The sequence below is a fragment of the Leptopilina boulardi genome, unplaced genomic scaffold (genome assembly GCF_019393585.1).
Source record: "Leptopilina boulardi isolate dan_hultmark-lab unplaced genomic scaffold, ZJU_Lbou_2.1 LbouV2_305, whole genome shotgun sequence".
NCBI lineage: Eukaryota > Metazoa > Arthropoda > Insecta > Hymenoptera > Figitidae > Leptopilina > Leptopilina boulardi.
The window spans coordinates 1,534,674-1,552,836 of record NW_026137869.1 but is presented as its reverse complement, the minus strand read 5'-3'; the positions used below and the strand labels follow the sequence as shown (position 1 = coordinate 1,552,836).

The following is an 18,163-nucleotide window of genomic DNA, read 5'->3' as shown; positions in this document are numbered from 1 at the left end:
GTTTATTTAATTTTAATTTATTAATTTTTTTAAGAAATTAATTAATTAATAAAAATAATTAATTAATTAATTAAAAAAATTAATTAATTAATTTAAAATAAATATTCTTTGATACAAATGAAAATAAATATTTATTTATTTATTTATTCAGAAATAAATAATTATTTGACTAGAATAGAAAATTTCTTTGCATGTATTTATATATTAATTGAGATTGTAGACATAGACTAGTACATTAAAATTTATTATGACTCTCTTTCGCATGATTCAGTGTAAATTTTCATGGACATTCTTCACATATATAATTTTCAGATTGTATATATACTTGGAATGTTTAGTTGTCTATTTTATTATATTCATGAGTGAAACACGCAAATTTTGACTATCACACACATATATATATATATACTGTTCATTACAATGTGTATTATATCCTTGTGTGAACTATACCAGAGATTTTCCACTAACCACAAACTTACGATGTAAAATCAACGCCTAAAACCACATCGCATTCTCTCGACATACTGTGCGGACAATATCACTATAGAAATGTGTGCAGAAATTATATTTGGTTCATTAATTTAATAATTTAGTCAAATAATCGATTATTTGAATCAAATAAATTTTTTTTCTCTGATATAATTAAAATTTTTCTCTCATCGTTTTACAAAATAAATAACAAAAATTTAACGGGGGAAAAAAAAATTTTAATTTCATCCATATTTTTCTCACACAGTTTAATATATTTAAAATTCGAAAAGGTAAATTTTAGAGTAAATGAAAATTCATTTATCAAGTATAAATGAATACAGCGAGTATGTGGTTTATCAATTCTCGAAGTATCCATATTTTCAATATCTCTCTCTCTCTCTTTCTCTCTTTTTCACCTTAAATTAACTTTGCATTCTCCAATAAATATAAATCTTACCATAAATCGCTCGCTCGCGTACATATATAGTCCCGTCAATAAATTTTTAGAACCGGAAGTACTGCAGTTTGAAAATATGTAAAAATGCTGCATTACCAGTTCATGAATATTCAATAAAAAATAACGATTTTTCAATTCTCCCCCTTTTTTTTAAGACAATCGTTTATCTTTAAAAAAAAAAAAAAAAAATAAGAAAATTAATTTATTTTTTCACTATTTAAAATTATTTAAAAAATAAAAGATAGAACTTTTTAAAAATAAATTTATTTGATTCAAATAAGAGGCCGTTCATAAATTACGTTACCTATTTTAGGGGGGAAGGGGGTCTAAAAAGAATGAAAAATTGGTAACGTATAAACGGCCCCTAATCAGTTACTTGACTATATTATCAAATAAATATATTTTTTGCATCAATTATTATTTGAGATGGTATTTGTTTCAAATACAGAAATTATTGGTTCAAGTACAATTTAATTCGTTTATTTGGTTCCAGAAAATACATATTTATACGAAGCTGAAGTACGCAACGTTTATATAAACGATTTTTAAAGAAATAATTTTTTAAAATGAAAAATTCCATAATTTTTTGTCTAAAAAATATTTCTTGTATTTTTTATTAATCAACAAATTATAAAAAACTAATTTTTAGTCGAAAAATTATAGAATTTTTTATTTTAAAAAATTATTTCTTTAAAAATCGTTTATATAAACGTTGCGTACTTCAGCTTCGTATATTTATTTAATAACCGATTATTTGAATTTTTTTCAGTATACTAATTACAGTTTAATTAAAAAAATATAAAATTCGAGTAAAAAAAAAGAAATAAAAGAGAATAAAAATATATTATTTTTTTTTGAGGTTTTTTTTACTCCAATTTTTATGACATAGAAATGACAGAGATGATAGACGCGAGGGCATGGGTTTCGATTTCCTCTTATGGTATATTTGATTCGTTCCTCTTTATACACCAAGAAGGAGAGAGAGAGAGAGAGAGCTCATTGAACACGGTATACACTATTGGTTATACTACAAATGTCGAAGTGATGGAAAACGTTATAGAGTCAACTGGTTACAAGTATACACCACATATGCGCGCATAGTTTCACGACTTCATATACATTCTCTCACAAACCACAAAAGTTATAGTAACCATGTAGTATAACATCCCTTTAACTATAAGCGAAGAGGAACTCTGAATATTCAAGGAACCTTCATCTTTATTGACAAGAAAATACTCTCTCTCTCTTATATACACGTTACATTTTACTCCAAAAAAAATATAATTCTTCCAAAACACGTTTATATTAACATCTTTATTCTTATTTTTTTATTCTTTTTAATATTAATTTTTATAATTTTATTTATTATCAAAAATTTTTGTTTTGACTAAAAAAAAACAAGAAATTGTCCACTTTTTTTCAACTAATTTCTTTTAGGTACAAATTTGGGGGGGGGACAAGTTTTTTTCAAAATTAAAACATACAACGCTTCAAAGTGAAAGGGACCTTATGCAAAAATATTTTAGGTTATGTTTAGTGATACTTTTACCTTCATTAAATTTAAATTATGTAAAATTACTTTTTATTTTGTATCTACTCTCTAAATCAGAATTAGTAAAAATGTTTACTAATTTGAATTAGTGACTCACTTTTTGCTTCTGAATTAGTAAAATTTTACTAATTATTACTAACTTTTACTAACAATTAGTAAAATTTAACTAATTCAGAAGCAAAAAGTGCGAGACACTAATTCAAATTAGTAAACATTTTTACTAATTCAGATTTAGAGAGTATAAAGAAGACACTTAACAGTGATTGAGAGTTGATGCAAAGTGTGTATTTTTATAAACATAACCTAAAATTTTTTTTCACCTAAAGTCCCTTTCACCGTGAAGCGTCACAAATAACATATATTATTTTTTTCGAACTATTAATTAATTATTAATTAATACCTTGAGGTAAAAATTTTTTAACTCAAAATTTATTTAAAAATAAAATATATTTTAAAATAACAAAAGATTCCAAAAAATGTTTATACTCATATATATAAATGCGAACTGAGAAACTTGCGCCACGACACAAATTTAGAATGCAATTTTCTCTCTTCATCTAGAACAATAGAATTTCGGTTATAATTTCTTTTCAACCGCATAATTGACAGGAACAGAGTCATTATTATTATTATAACGGATAATAATTATGAGCCGCTCGTTATAATCTATATAATAATAATAGTAATAATAATAATAATAATAATAATAATAAATTTCGTAATGAAACTTATTTCATATACATTGTATTTAAAATATCGCAAAAATCGAATTTTTTTTCACTGCAAAAAAAAAAGGGATTTATGATCTGTAATTGTGCAAGTGAAAAAAAAAATTGTATATTTGACTTAAAAGAGAGAGGGAACGTTTTTCTTTAACAATACGTAAAAATATATATATATATATAGTCTTTCTTCTCTCGAAAGGTATTATGTGGACTTTGCGGAAATTAATTTCGCCCATTCTCGAGAAAGCCACAGCACACTCTCATTCTCTACTATATACCTTTGCACACACCATTTTGCTGACGAGGAACAATCGACGTATAGCATATATATATATACAGCGAAAAGCCCTGCACGCAGGAATTAAAGTTGGATTTCAAGCCCACTTCACTTCGTCCATTTTCAACAAGGAACAAATTATTACGGATTATGTCTATATAATGTCTGTGATGCAAAATCAGTACATTTGCAACGCGCTACTTTATAAAAAAAAAAATTACAATGAAATAAGATTTAAAAAAAAGGGAAATTTAATTTTGACTCGATTTCTAGTTTTTATTCCCCCTAATTATTCTGTGTTTCTATTTCACGGTTTCTTTGGGAAAAAAAAAAAATTCGATAAAAAATAAATTTTTGATCTTTTCTATATCAATAAATTTTTGATGAAAGAAATATTTTTTTTTTGAAACAGAAATTCCATAGTGAAAAATTGATTTTAATTTATACAACTTTTTTTTTATGGGGGAGAGCGCAGTGCAGCCATCTGTGGTTCTTGGTTGGAGCCTCATCTTTGTAAAATCATAGCCGAAATCAATACTGCATGCGCTCACTCTCTCTCTCTCTCTCTCTAACCGGATTCAAAGCACAAAGCAAACAGAATAGAATAGAGGCCGACCAAACCTAATTGTCACAACTTCACTCGAGAATATGGAAGTCGCTAAAACTTGTTCATGTATTAATGTACACATATATATATATATATTATACGAGATTCACGCTCAATGGGCAGACTCCGTCGCAAGGTTCGCGCGCGAAAACTTTCTTATAATCGCGTGAGTGTGTATATTATCAGGGCAAAATCTCCCCATAATCTCTATATATGGGCAAATCCACAGAACCGGCCGATTTCATGTTACTCATATATTTTTCTATTTTAGAAGTATTATATTAATTATTTTCATACTTCAACCATTTTGTAATATCTCTGAGAACCTATTGAAATAAGAAAATTGAATAAATGTGAACCTTCTAGTCTTTTATAAAAAATAAAATCGAATTAAGTAACTTAAAAAATGAAATTTACGGTGTTACTCCAGGTATAAATTTTAATTCTTATAGGTATAACTTGTTCGGCATAGATCCGAACAATTCCAAACTGTGGTGAATTATAGTTTACTTATTGAATTATGTTTTGAAAGTAATAAAAAATATGTGCTCTTAAATAAAAAGAAATGATAGTCGTTGAAAGTAGCGTTACTCATTATTTTATAATAATGAAATGTCTATACATTTTTGTAAATATCTTTTGCGGCGATTATTCTATTTGAATTTTTCAAATTGGAGCTTATTGCTTGTGAACAGACGAACAAATGTATGTATCATAGAATAGAGTGCAATCAGAATTAAAGAAAATATTCCAATAATTATCACTCTATGTTTAAGCGTGAACCATTTTCAACTTAGCCTTTTTTCAGTAGCACAACTACAGGATAAAATATGATGAGTTGAAAACATGTGTGATTATATAAAGACATTATTATAATTCTTGTATGCAAACGCCAAATTATATTTTCAATTTATAACGTCTAAAAATTAAAAATAAAAAAAAATTTATCGAAATTTAACTAGTTAATCGTGAAAAATGAATTATCCTTTCATTTGTTTTATTTTCAAAGTTATATCAAAATCGATGTCAATAATGTCAGTTTGTTGGTTAAAATAGTTAATATCAAAATTAGTAAGTAAACAATTTAATTTACAGAAATAAAAAATTAAATGCTAATAAATAAAATATATAATAAAATATGATAAAATATAAATAATTTATTTTTGATAATTAAAAAATTAATTATTTGTATTTTATCATATTTTATTATTCAAAATGTTTTGCAGATATTTCAAATAATATATAAAAAAAAACAAAGAAATGCCATTTATAATTATAATTTCCAGAAGAAAAATAATATTTTCGTTTTTGGCTTTTAACTCAAACGGCATTAAAATAAAATGAATCACGCAAGAAGATAATTGTTCTTGAATATATTTTAAAGAAAGTAAACCATAAATAAAAGGTGTGCTTGCTATTTGGAAAATTTTCATCTTGATAAGTAAAAATCGGCCGGTTCTGTGGATTTGCCCATATACTCAACCGTCATTTTCCTTTTTTATTACTTTTCCCATATAAATTGCAGTAAACCAAAGAACAATGGAATAAACCGTCAAAAACAAAAAAGAAAAGAAAAAAACGTTTTTAGTGCGAAAATAAATTTTATTTTAATATCGCAAACATTAGCTCAAGGATAAAATATTTTTTAAACCGCAGAGATAAAAAATTTTTCTAATTCGAAGATTTAACGAAAAAAAAAATTCTAAAATATAAAGAATATTATTGTGGTAATCGAAAATAATAATAATAATAATAATAATAATAATAAATAACAAAAATAAACAATTCATGTATATATGTATTAATTTATAATAATTATTATTGTTATTATTTTTTATTATTATTCATTCATTATTAAATTATTAATTATTCATTCAATTTTATAGTATTTTTATAAATATTTTTAAATTCATAAAAATTTTTCTCCTAGAAAAAATCTAATCACTATACTGGGATTCGAACCCTAAATCTTCTTAACACAAGTCGAAAAGGCTAACCACTAGGCTACTACACAAAACATTGTAATATGTATAGTTTAATAATAGATATTATTTTTTAGATTTTATAACATAAAATTCATATCTCCACGAGTAAATATTCAATTTTCACTAAAAAAAAAAAAGTATTCTTAATTCAATAAAACGCATGTACTTGTACATATTTAATTTAATATTTTCTTGAAATCCAAAATTTTACTAAATTCAAGTAAATTTTCTTGAATTTAAAAAAAATTAGAAGATAAAATAAGGACGAGTACATTCAGAAAAATGTTTCTTAGAATCAAAGAAGTATTTTATTGATTCAAAAAAAACACTTCTTTTATTCAAAGAAACATTTTTTTGGTTGTAAATAGTTTTCTTGAGTCAATGCTACTTTTTCCACACTACACTGAAAAAAAAATTTATTTGATTCAAATACCGGTGTATTTAATTATTATCAAATAAATATTTACTTGAATCAAATATTTCTTATTTCAATCAAATATATAATATTTTGAATCAAATATTTCAGTATTTGAAGCAAATACCATTTATTTGATTCAAATAAGATATATTTGATTCAAGTAAATATTTATTTGATAATAATCACTGTAAAAAGAAGGTACTAAAACAGTACCGATTTTAGGTATCAAAATAGAACCAAATAACAATTTAGTACCTAAAGTTGGTATTAAATTAATACCTTTCGTTTTACAGTGAACCAAATACACCGATATTTGAATCAAATAAATTTTTTTTCAGCGTACTGTGTTGATTATTTAAATTAAAAAAAGTAAGATTAAATAAAAATTTGTTCTAAATTACAAAAATAATTTCGTCTAAAGCAGATGTAACAATTTAACTTACAAATATTGCGAGACAGATAGGGGATGGGGGGGGGGGGGAAGAAGCCCTATAGAAAAATGACAAGAAGACCCTCGTTTTCGGGTTACACCAGTCTTAGCTTCTAAAAGATCTCGTGAGGTTTCCCGTATATCTTTCTCAAGGCTTCTAATTTTTTAATTCTATTATGTTCTCGACGAACACGTCGTCTTTATATACATATATATTTGTATATAGAGAGAAATAAAATAGAACGTATTACTTTTCTTTTCTTTCACCGTTTTTTATATATCTACCCTAGATCACACAATTTTCAGTCCCTTTATTTTATAACGTTTTTTTAAAAAAAAAATAATATCTATTTTATCATTATTTTACATAGACGATAAAGTAATACATAAAAAAGTAAATTTAATGAAAACACATTTATCCCCATCACACACTTATATATAAATAAAAAAAATATATACGTAAAGTTTTGATAAATTTGATAAATATAAGAAAAATGTTGACAATTTCGTTTTACTTTCAAAAGGGCTAGAATTTTGTTTTTGTAACATTTAAAAAAATATATATAAAAAATTTTAAAATTGGAATATTCCCAAAATGTTTTAGTAAAACTATTTATTTTATTTAAAGTATAATAATAATATTATTATTATTATTATTATTATTATTATTTAATGTATCAATGTATTAAAAAAAGAAATTTTTTTATCGATGTAACTTATATATATATAACTAAAAAAAAAATGATGAATAAAATATAAGTGTGTAAAAAAGGTTGTTTCGCGTAAAGTGCGAGATAAAAACATTTACCTTAACTTTTAGAATAAGGCCACAATTTTCCCTGCAATATCGTTTTCTTCAGATATTAAATATTTCTCTAGAGGGCGAGGAGACTGTCACTATATGTGTATACATATAAACAGACACTTGCTTTGGGCTTGGATTTCGTTTTTATCTTCATGTAAATGATTTTATCTGACACCGCGCTATTTTTTTTTCTCTCTCAAAAGAAATATACTCGGCAGAAAATATTTTTCTTATATAATTATAAAAATATAACTTTATCAATTTTTTTTTTCATTTCTTTCAATTGCTAAAAAATTAATTTACAATTGTAAGAATAAATTTTCACACTCATGGAACAATTTCTAGAATTTTTTTTTTTCAGAAAATATTTTCTAAATTATGTTCAATTTTAAGTGATTTTTTTTTTAAATTCAATATTTTTGAATTATTATAACAAAAGAAATTTTCCAATGTAACTATAAATAAAATTTTTTTTTTTTTCGCGTGAAATTTTTATAGTCGAGTCAAAAACTCGTTTCTTAAAGTTTATAAAAGCATAAAATATGAAGGAAATATTGTTGAAAAGCTTTGCTGCAATTTTCGTTTAATGTAACACGAGTTCAATATATGCAAAAAAAAAAAGAGGTGTATGTATGTGTGTGTGTGTCAGAGTTTCTCTAAAGATTCTCTTCAACGAAGAAGGTAGTACCTAAGCAGCTTATGTCATAAGAAGGCACATAGAGCCCCCTCGTTGCTCGTGCATTGTCGATGACAAGTTGAATGGCACACACCGCAACATCATCGATTTGTCTCTAATTCATGATGTGCAAATTTTCACACAACAAAAATTTCCCACAAAAAAATATTTTGGAAAAAATTCTTTTTAAATTTATTTTTTTTTTTAAACAAAAGAAATTCTCCTTTTTTTACTTGCAATTATTTGTGAAAAAAAAGTATTCATAAAAAAATTATTTTCGAAAGAAAGAGTTCTCTATTTTCTCAAAAAAAATTATTTAAAAAAAATTCTCTTTAAAGATTTGTAAATATATATAGAAAGAAAAACTGAAAATTGATCATCAATGTAAATTTTATAAAAATTCTAAGGGAGATAAAACATCGAAAAACGTATTCATTCAACTGAAAATAGAATTTAGAATGAAATTTTTTTTCTTATTTCTTTTTTTTCAGTTGATAAAAACGCACGACTGGAAACCGGCAATTCATTTGGACAATCGATATCGTCTCATGCGAGGTGAACAGATGTTGGATGCACTTGGCAATCCAACTGATGAAATCGGAGAGGATGAAACTCGTGGCGAACCATTCATATTAGAACCAGAGGATGATTAAATTTTTGTCCAAAAAATTATTATAATTTTTCAAAATAAAAAGAATGTAAGAAAAATTTTTCAAAAAATTACAAAAATTATATCAATTATAAAGAATTTAAATATAATTGAATATAATTGAATGACTTGCAAACTTTCAAGATTAATTCTTATAAAATTGTGTAATAGTAAAAAATACTTAATAAAATATTTGAAAGAAATGAAATGGGATAATAATTTTTTGTTTTGTACAACTTTATAGGTGAACGATCGAGCTATTTCAGGAAACTTTTATTTTCAGTTGCTTGCCTTCTGTGAAGGTGATCGGAGCTGAAAATTGTATATATATATACGATGATAAAAACCACTCTACTTATCGTTTTCTTTTTTCAATGAGAAGGGTCAAGCGGGTACGACTGAGTCTGGAAACGAGACGACTTCAAGGCCAACAATCCGTTTACCTCGTTTAATTTTTACTTCTCTTATTCTTTCTTTTGTTTCTTTTTTCCTTTACTAAAGAATCGCCTTTCTCTCTCTCTCTCTCTCGCTCGCTCTTTCTACTTTTCGCTTTATGGTCCATTTCTTTCATTCTTCCTCAAGATCCTCGCGCACGTATTTTCTCTTACGAATTCTCCATTATTTTAACTTTACTACCAACTCTAAAATGAAGGACTTTCAATTTTACTGTCTCTTAATTAAAACACACTATACTGGAAAAATATATAAAAAAAAAATTCCTAACATTCAGTTTTTATTCATCCGGAAAAATTTATATTTGCTTCATAATCGGTTACTTGACTGCAAATAAATAATTACTTAAACGAAATAATTTTTATTTTTTAAATTTGGACCAATAATTTCTGTATTTGAGCCAATAATATAAGAAAAATTTCTGTTTTTTGAAATAAATACAATTTAATTGACTCAAATAATAATTATTTATAAAACAACTAAATTTCTGTATTTAAAATAAATATTACGAAAAAAAATTTTCATCTGGAATAGCAATAAGTTTCACTGGAACAGCGATATGTTTCACTAAACCAGCGAAAGTTTTTGTTATTATAGAGAAACGTATCGTTGTTTCAAATAAAGTTTTTTTTTCCGTGTAAATTTCTATATTTGAAACGAATACCATTTCAATTAATTCAAATAATAATAATAATGATGATTTAAAACAAATAATATTCTGTATTTTAAACAATTAAATTTTTTTCTTTTAATTATAACAAATAAATTTTTATATTTAATACAAATAGACTGTATTACAAATTTACTGTATTTGAAACAAATACTATTTAATTGATTCAAAGAACAATTATTTAAAACAAAAAATAAATTATTTGGTTTTTTTATTATTATTTGATAATAGTAAAGTAATTATGAATAAAATAAATTTTTCTTTCAGTAATTAATAAAAGTTAAAAAATTTGTTTTATCTATATAATTAAATAATTCATAAAATTTGGATGAATTCAATGTTCTTTTTTCACCAAATATTTCTCACTCTATAGCTTACGAAATAAAAAAGTCAATTATTTTTTAAATATAAAATTTTTTATATAAAGTTTCGTTTCAGAGATTTTCCGATAAATTACGAAAAATATTTTGCGACTAGTTTTATTGATAGGCGATTATTTTGAGTTAAGAAACAAACAAACAAACAAAAAAAACACATTATTTTGTGTTTGATTACTCCATCGTTACATTAAAAAAAAAAAAAAAAAAAAAAAAAAAAAAAAAAAAAAAATAGAAGAGAAAAAAAAACGAAAATGGTAATTCCAAGTTCTCTCGTACCAGTCGGTGCTTTTTCTCATAAAAAACTGTATTACAGACCTAATAACGGTAAATTCCACAAACCGAAAACAAATACTGTCTGCATACATTGCAACAAGTCTAGCAACAACTCTTATAGAAGTCTCGTTAGTCGTTAGCTTCATAAACTCTCTTTTCTACTTTTTTTTTTTTTCCCTAAAAATTTAAATATATATATATTCAAAGGAGAGGAAACACATTTATCAATGACTTGGAAACTAATTATACTAATTAGGATTTGTGACTAATTAAGTGAAATAGTTTTTCCCATTTAATTTATACCCATTTGAAATGGATTTTTATTAAGAAAATATGGAGAGAAAAAAAAAATCTAATAAATATATCGTAGGTGCTTTGAACCCACGTATATATTTGAGTCTAGACAAGTATAACAGATTTCTACATAAAATGGACTTAGAATTTAAATTCTAATTTAAATGCGGGTCTTATACTTCTGGTTGAATCAGGGTGTGGGCGATAAGTGGGTATATCGGTCAGTGGTTACTCGACTGCATCGAGGAAAGTGTTTTTTTTTTTTTTTTTTGCAAGAAACTGGTTTTGATACTCGTCAATCTTTTTTATTTACAAATTGTAAATCTTGCTTGAAAACAGATACTTCGCTATGTGATATTTTTCATTCTAATTTCTTAATCCTGTATACAGTAATGTATAATAATTTATAATAATAATAATAATTTTTTGATGAGAAGTAAAATTCGATCAAGGTAAAAAAAAATAATTATTATAATAATAATAGAAATTTTTGCTTTAAAACAATTACTTTTTTGAAATGGAAAAGAAGTCGCGAACAACGGTATCGAGAAGTTATTGGCAAACATTGGGAGGCACGACAAACGAATATAATACTGTCAGAATGACAAAAAAAAAAAAAAAAAGAGCGAGTTGAAGTTGAAAAAAAATTCGATATAGAAAACATTTCAAATTCCATGTGAGCTATTTTCTAAATACTGACAAGAATCTCTATTATATATTTCTCTTTTCGATTCGTTTTTTTTTTTTGAAAAAGATTTTTTTCAACTAAAATTCAAAAATCAATTTTTTGTTTTTAATTTCAAAAATAAAAATTTATAATAATATTAAAATATAATTTAGAAAATAGTTTGAAATTTTCAATGAGGGATAAAATTCAAAATCGAATAAATATTATAATATTTAAAATTTTATATCAGAGAAAATAAACATGTAACGAAGTCAAAATATTCCATCTATATTTATTTTGTGTAAGGTATTAAATATTTAATATTGCTTCAACCACGATTTTGTATATTATAACTCGAAGCATATATAGAATCGCGTTTCAAATCCATTGCACAAGATAAAACCATATACCGATTTATTCGATTCAAATGGTAGCTTCTCTCTAAGATATATATGTAAATGTCAGATTTTTCAATTTTTATCTTGTGAGGTGCAAAAAAAAAATAGAAACAATCTTTTCACACACATTTTCCTATATGTATTCCGATCTATTCCTGTATTCCGAGCTGATAATAAATATCAACTTCACGATACATCTTTTAACATATATAAATACCAAACTTCCTCTCTTTCAACTCTCTAAATCTGAATCAGTAGAAATTTTACTAATTCTTTCAGTACTTTTCATTTTAACTGAAGTTTCAGTTATTTTTTTGAATTTACAATTAGTAAATATACAAGCAATAGAAAATAACTTATGTAAAACAGTAATTTGTATATAACATAACCTTTAAAATTAACTATTAAATCAGTAGATTTTGAGGCCGCCGCCATATATTTATATTACTGATTCAATCAGTAATTGATATTTTACTAACTGAATCAGTAAATTTCTACTAATTATTATCAGTTGCTCAATTCTCGCTACGTCAATTAGTAGATTTCTACTGCTAATCAGTGAAATATAACTGATTCAGATTTATAGAGAGAATGTATTTTAAAAATAAATTAATTTTACAAAATTAATTTGCTATTTTTTTTGGAGAAAATTCAATTCAATAAAAAAGAACTAATTAATTATAAATAAAAAATATAAAAAGAAAAAATTGTGATTTATTAAATGAAGTATAAAATGAATATTGTATGTAAATAATTCCACTGAGATTAAATTAATGCGACAAAGAGGAGTCATTAAAATTTCCAGTAAATTAACGAGTCTCTTTTTAGAATTTACTACCACACATATATATATATATGGAAACTGAAAAAGGGGAAAATTTTTTTTTTTTTTGGGGGGAGGGAAAAAAGAAGGAAAGAACAAACGAATTTAAGAAGCTTAGTGAAGAAACTTGTGCGTCTTGAATCTAGTTCTTGATGGTTTTGAAGTTAAGCGGCTTTTGTTGCATATCCGGTTATATGCACGTATTATAAAGTTGCCCGCCTCGAAAACGGGAGGAGAGAGAAAGAGAGAGAGAGTGCAACACATATGTTGTATGTATATTGTTTAATACCCACCCGATGTATAATAAAATTGAGTCTATGGCAATAAATGCTTTACTATTTTCTATTTAGTGAGACGCGAGGTATTATTTTGCAATAGCGCCAAAATGCATATTATTTTATTAGCAATCAATCAAGTTTATTTCTCGTCCTCGCTAAGTTTACTTCTATTTGAATATACCACCATCATTACTAAAAGACGCTTAGTAAGAAAACTATAAATCAGATGGAATTTTATTTTCAATTAGAATAAATAACCAAAAAAGTATATATATTTATTTTTTAAACTATTTTTTCATTGAAAAAAGAAAATTTGGTTTTTATTTATAATAATATATTTGAGAAAAATATTTTAAATTTGCATATTTTTGAAATGGGAATAACTAAAAGAAATTATTTACTATATAAAATATAATAAATAATACAATATATAATATATAAACTTTTAATGATCGAGAAAGTAACGTTTCATGGCGCCCACATTTTCACTATACATTGATAGATAAATTAACTATTATATACAAAGGCTTTTATGGCAAAGTGTGCATTATTACGTAACAAATGTTCACAACAGTATAACTAAACGGGGGAAAAAAATTCTTTACAAATAAAAGTGAGAATGAAAATGAAAATTCATATTGTTCAACTTGGTTTAATCTGACAATATAAGTGACTTTGTAAACAATTTTTTTTTCGTTACTTTTATAATTAAAAATAAAAAATTTTAACTTACTCAACTAATATTTAACTAATTTCGCTAATATTTAGCTGCCTTAACTAAATCCTATTATTATATGGATAGCAATTAGTTATCAAAGCTAATTTGCTACTCTCTAAATCTGAATTAGTAAAAAAGTTTACTAATTTGAATTAGTAACTCACTTTTTGCTTTTCAATTAGTAAAATTTTACTAATTATTAGTAACTTTGACTAACAATTAGTAAAATTTAACTAATTCTAAAGCAAAAAGTGAGTCACTAATTTAAATTAGTAAACATTTTTACTAATTCAGATTTAGTGAGTATGAACTAATTATTAGTTTCTCTCCAAAAAATTAATAAAAATTGTAATTAATTTGAATTAGTAATTATCACTTTTTGCTTTTTTAATTAGCTAAATTTTACTAATTCGATAGTAACAAAAAAAATTGTTCTACTGTCGAATTAGTAAAATTTAACTATAATTCGAAAGCAAAACGTGAATCACTCTCTTTAAATTTGAATTAGTTAAAAATGAGCTACTAATTCACTCTCTGAATTAGTAGTTTTCTACTAATGAAAGAGTGCGGATTCGTTTACCAATTGAATTACTCTCTAAATCTGAATTAGTAAAAATGTTAACTAATTTGAATTAGTGACTCACTTTTTGCTTCTGAATTAGTTAAATTTTACTAATTGTTAGTAAAAGTTACTAATAATTAGTAAAATTTTACTAATTCAGAAGCAAAAAGTGAGTCACTAATTCAAATTAGTTAACATTTTTACTAATTCTGATTTAGAGAGTAGTAACAGTTTTGACATTTTTAGTAGAAAACTACTAATTCATGGAGTAAATCGGCTTACTAATTTAAAATAGTAAAAAATACGATTTACTCTATGAATTAGTAGTTTTCTACTAAAAAAGAGTCAAAACTATTACTAATTCAATTGGTAAACGAATCCGCACTCTTTCATTAGTAGAAAACTACTAATTTAGATTTAGAGAGCAGTAAGAATTTTTACTTTAGTAAAATATTACTATTTGATTTAGTAGTTTAAATTTAAAGTTTTAGTAAAAAGTCACTAAAAATTAGTGAAAATTCTTACTAATTTAAATTAGTAGCTCACTTTTCACTAATTCAGATTTAGAGAGCTAATTCAAATTACTTACACAATGTTCACTAATTCTTTAGAGAATTTAATATCTCGAATTTATTTTTCGTGTACAAAAAAAAAGTAGATAAGAAAATAAAATCCAATTCTGAACAAAAAGAAAAATTATCATACCAATTTTTCATGTCAAAAGAATGTGAATAACAATAGTTAGTCATTCTCTCAATAAATTATAAAACAAAGTAAAATTCAATGCGGAAAAACAAAAGAGAGAAACAAAAATAGTTGGTTGTCAGTATGATTTTAAAAAGAAAAGGCCATCATTTATGAAAAATGGTTCAGTTTAAACAAATGAAAGTGTTCTCTCTATGCGAAAGTGTAATAACTGTGTATACGACTAGAATTACACGGTTATAGTTTATGGCATACAATATATGTGGAAGGGTTGATGCCAGACTTTGAGAAACATTAGAAATGAGCTGACGAGAAGAGAGGTTATGAGTGGGATGGGTAAGAAAGAGAGAGAGAGAAAATTATGAAGACGTCGAGGAGGGGGTAAAGCAAAAGGTGGGGAATCAGTAACCACGTGCATCGACCGCGTGTTTAGTATCGTCGTTTCATCTCTATGGCGTACGTGTGTTATAAAGACATATATATAAACTAAACTTCTCGACAATCTCAATATTTTATATACCGAAGCCTTATACCAGATAGACGATAATTATTGTTCCACACATAATAATGAGATCTTACGCAATTACTTTATTTAAAATGCACTATACGTTACTTAACAATGCATGTTTTGATTTTATCACATATATACAGATTGAAATAAATTGGTCAGCTGAATCATTTATATATATATATGTTTTAACGAGAAAATTGTAAACGCCAATTATAAACAATTAGCAGGAAATGTACGAAATGTTTGCAAATTTATATATAATATCTGAAAGATTCGATATTTTAATTAACAATTTGTTGAAATAATTTAAATTACCTCGTTTATAATTATTTCGAAATTGTAATTTTTTAATTTAGCTGAGTATTTTTTTTTTTAAATAATGCATTATTCTTGATAAATAATAATATATATATAATGTGCACTGAAAAAAAAAATTTATTTGATTCAAATACCGGTGTATTTGGTTATTATCAAATAAATATTTACTTGAATCAAATATTTCTTATTTGAATCAAATAAATGGTATTTGCTTCAAATACTGAAATATTTGATTCAAATATTATATATTTGATTCAAGTAAATATTTATTTGATAATAACCAAATACACCGGTATTTGAATCAAATAAATTTTTTTTCAGTGTGAAAATTAATTAGTACAGGGAAAAAAATCTTCATCTGGAACGGCTTCACTATTTTCTAAATTAAATTAGTTAAAATTTTAACTTTTGAATTAGCACAAAAAATTAAAAGGTATTAAAATAAGCTGCAACGCTTATTATTTTAATCCAATTTTGCTTATTTTAATACCAAAATGGATTAAAATAAGCAAAATTGGATTAAAATAAGAAGCGTTGCAGCTTATTTTAATGCCTTTTAATTTTCTGTGAGTTTGCTAGTTTTATAGTTAAATTTCATTAATTCGATACTAAAAATTTTTTTTTTTTACTAATAATTATGTTAACTTTTACTAATTGCGTATATAATATTACTAAGCCTGCGTATATAATGTTAAATACAGTAATACCCCGGACTTACGCGATAGGTGGGACCGAGCGACAACCGTGTAAGTCGAATTTGCGTAAATCGGTGTTTAAGTTTTCATATAAAAAATAAATACAATAATTTAGAATTTAGAAGAAATATGTTTAATAAAATATCAAGTAAGAAAACTATTTACAATTTTTATGAATAAAAACAACGTAAAAAACAATAATAAATTATTTATTAATTAATTACGAGTTAATTCGCGCGGCCATAAAAAAAAACCGCGTATCTCCGAATTCGCGTAAAACGGGGTAGCGTAAGTCGGGGTTTTTCTTGTAAATAAATTCAAAAGCAAAAATTAAGTCAATAATTCAAATTAATTACAATTTTTTACGAAGCTGAAGTACGCAACGTTTATGATAAACAATTTTTAAAGAAATAATTTTTTAAAATGAAAAATTCTATAATTTTTTGGCTAAAAAATATTTTTTTTATAATTTATTGATTAATAAAAACAACAATAAATATATTTTAGATGAAAAATTATAGAATTTTTCATTTTAAAAATTTATTTCTTTAAAAATCATTTATCATAAACATGCGTATACTTCAGCTTCGTAATTTTTTAGTAATTCAGATTTAAAAAGTAGAAATTGAAGATTAAAAGATTAAAACTTTTGCTATTTTAATGAAACAGTTGGTAAATTTTTTTTTCCTGTGCAATTTGTATCAAATAAATATTTACTTGTATCAAATAAACATTTGAGTATTAAATAACTGTTATTTGAGACTGTATTTGTTTTAAATACAGAAATTATTGGTTCAAATACAGTTTATTTAATAAAATTATTTTAAAAATTATTTGATGCAAGTAAATATTAATTCGATAGTCAAGTAATCGATTAGTTCAATCAAAAAAATATTTTTCTCATTTTGTATTTTTTCTACCATATATGTAATTTAAAAAAAAAAATATTCATTTTTAATTTCATTAAAAACGTAAAAAATTAAACCTCGAGAAAAATCACTGATTTTCACACAAATGTAATCAATTTTTATCACTGATTAAAATTTACAGAAGCTTGAAATCAACATTGTTTGAAGAGATGAAAAAATAAATGAGGAAAAAAAAAAATGAAGAGAAATGCTTGTACTATGATAATATTGACAAGTGTGCAGCCTTTGTGATTCTCAAGGAAACAGTGGATAGCTGAACATCAAATAAGAAGAGCGTGAAAACGATTCTCAATGCTTTTTTTTTGCAAAAAGCAAGTATTGTGTTTTCCATTGTGGTCAAAAGAATGTGGATAAGTATTATGCATATAAAAACCAAGTTTGAAAGAGAAAAGAAATAAAAAAAAGAAGTAAAAATCTTTCAGGATAAGTTTCCATGA

General features: G+C 24.6%; 2 protein-coding genes across 8 annotated transcripts in view; one reads left to right on the top strand and one right to left on the bottom strand.

Annotated features, from left to right (window-relative positions):
- The window catches only part of LOC127283031 (uncharacterized), a 47,814-nt gene extending 38,029 nt beyond the window's left edge, over nt 1-9,785 (top strand). For 4 of the 6 annotated variants that reach the window (XM_051307681.1, XM_051307682.1, XM_051307679.1 and 1 more), the window contains one exon: nt 8,895-9,260. In XM_051307681.1, the coding sequence (XP_051163638.1) occupies nt 8,895-9,056 (162 nt within the window). In that variant the 3' untranslated portion in view covers nt 9,057-9,260. Of the gene's footprint in view, nt 1-8,894; nt 9,261-9,296 lie in introns of those variants that run through there. The other 2 variants (XM_051307680.1, XR_007843287.1) reach the window with 2 other exon arrangements.
- Nucleotides 1-18,163, bottom strand: part of LOC127283020 (RNA-binding protein Musashi homolog 2) — a 99,253-nt gene that overhangs the window by 22,688 nt on the left and 58,402 nt on the right. The gene's annotated exons all lie outside the window — the stretch shown is intronic.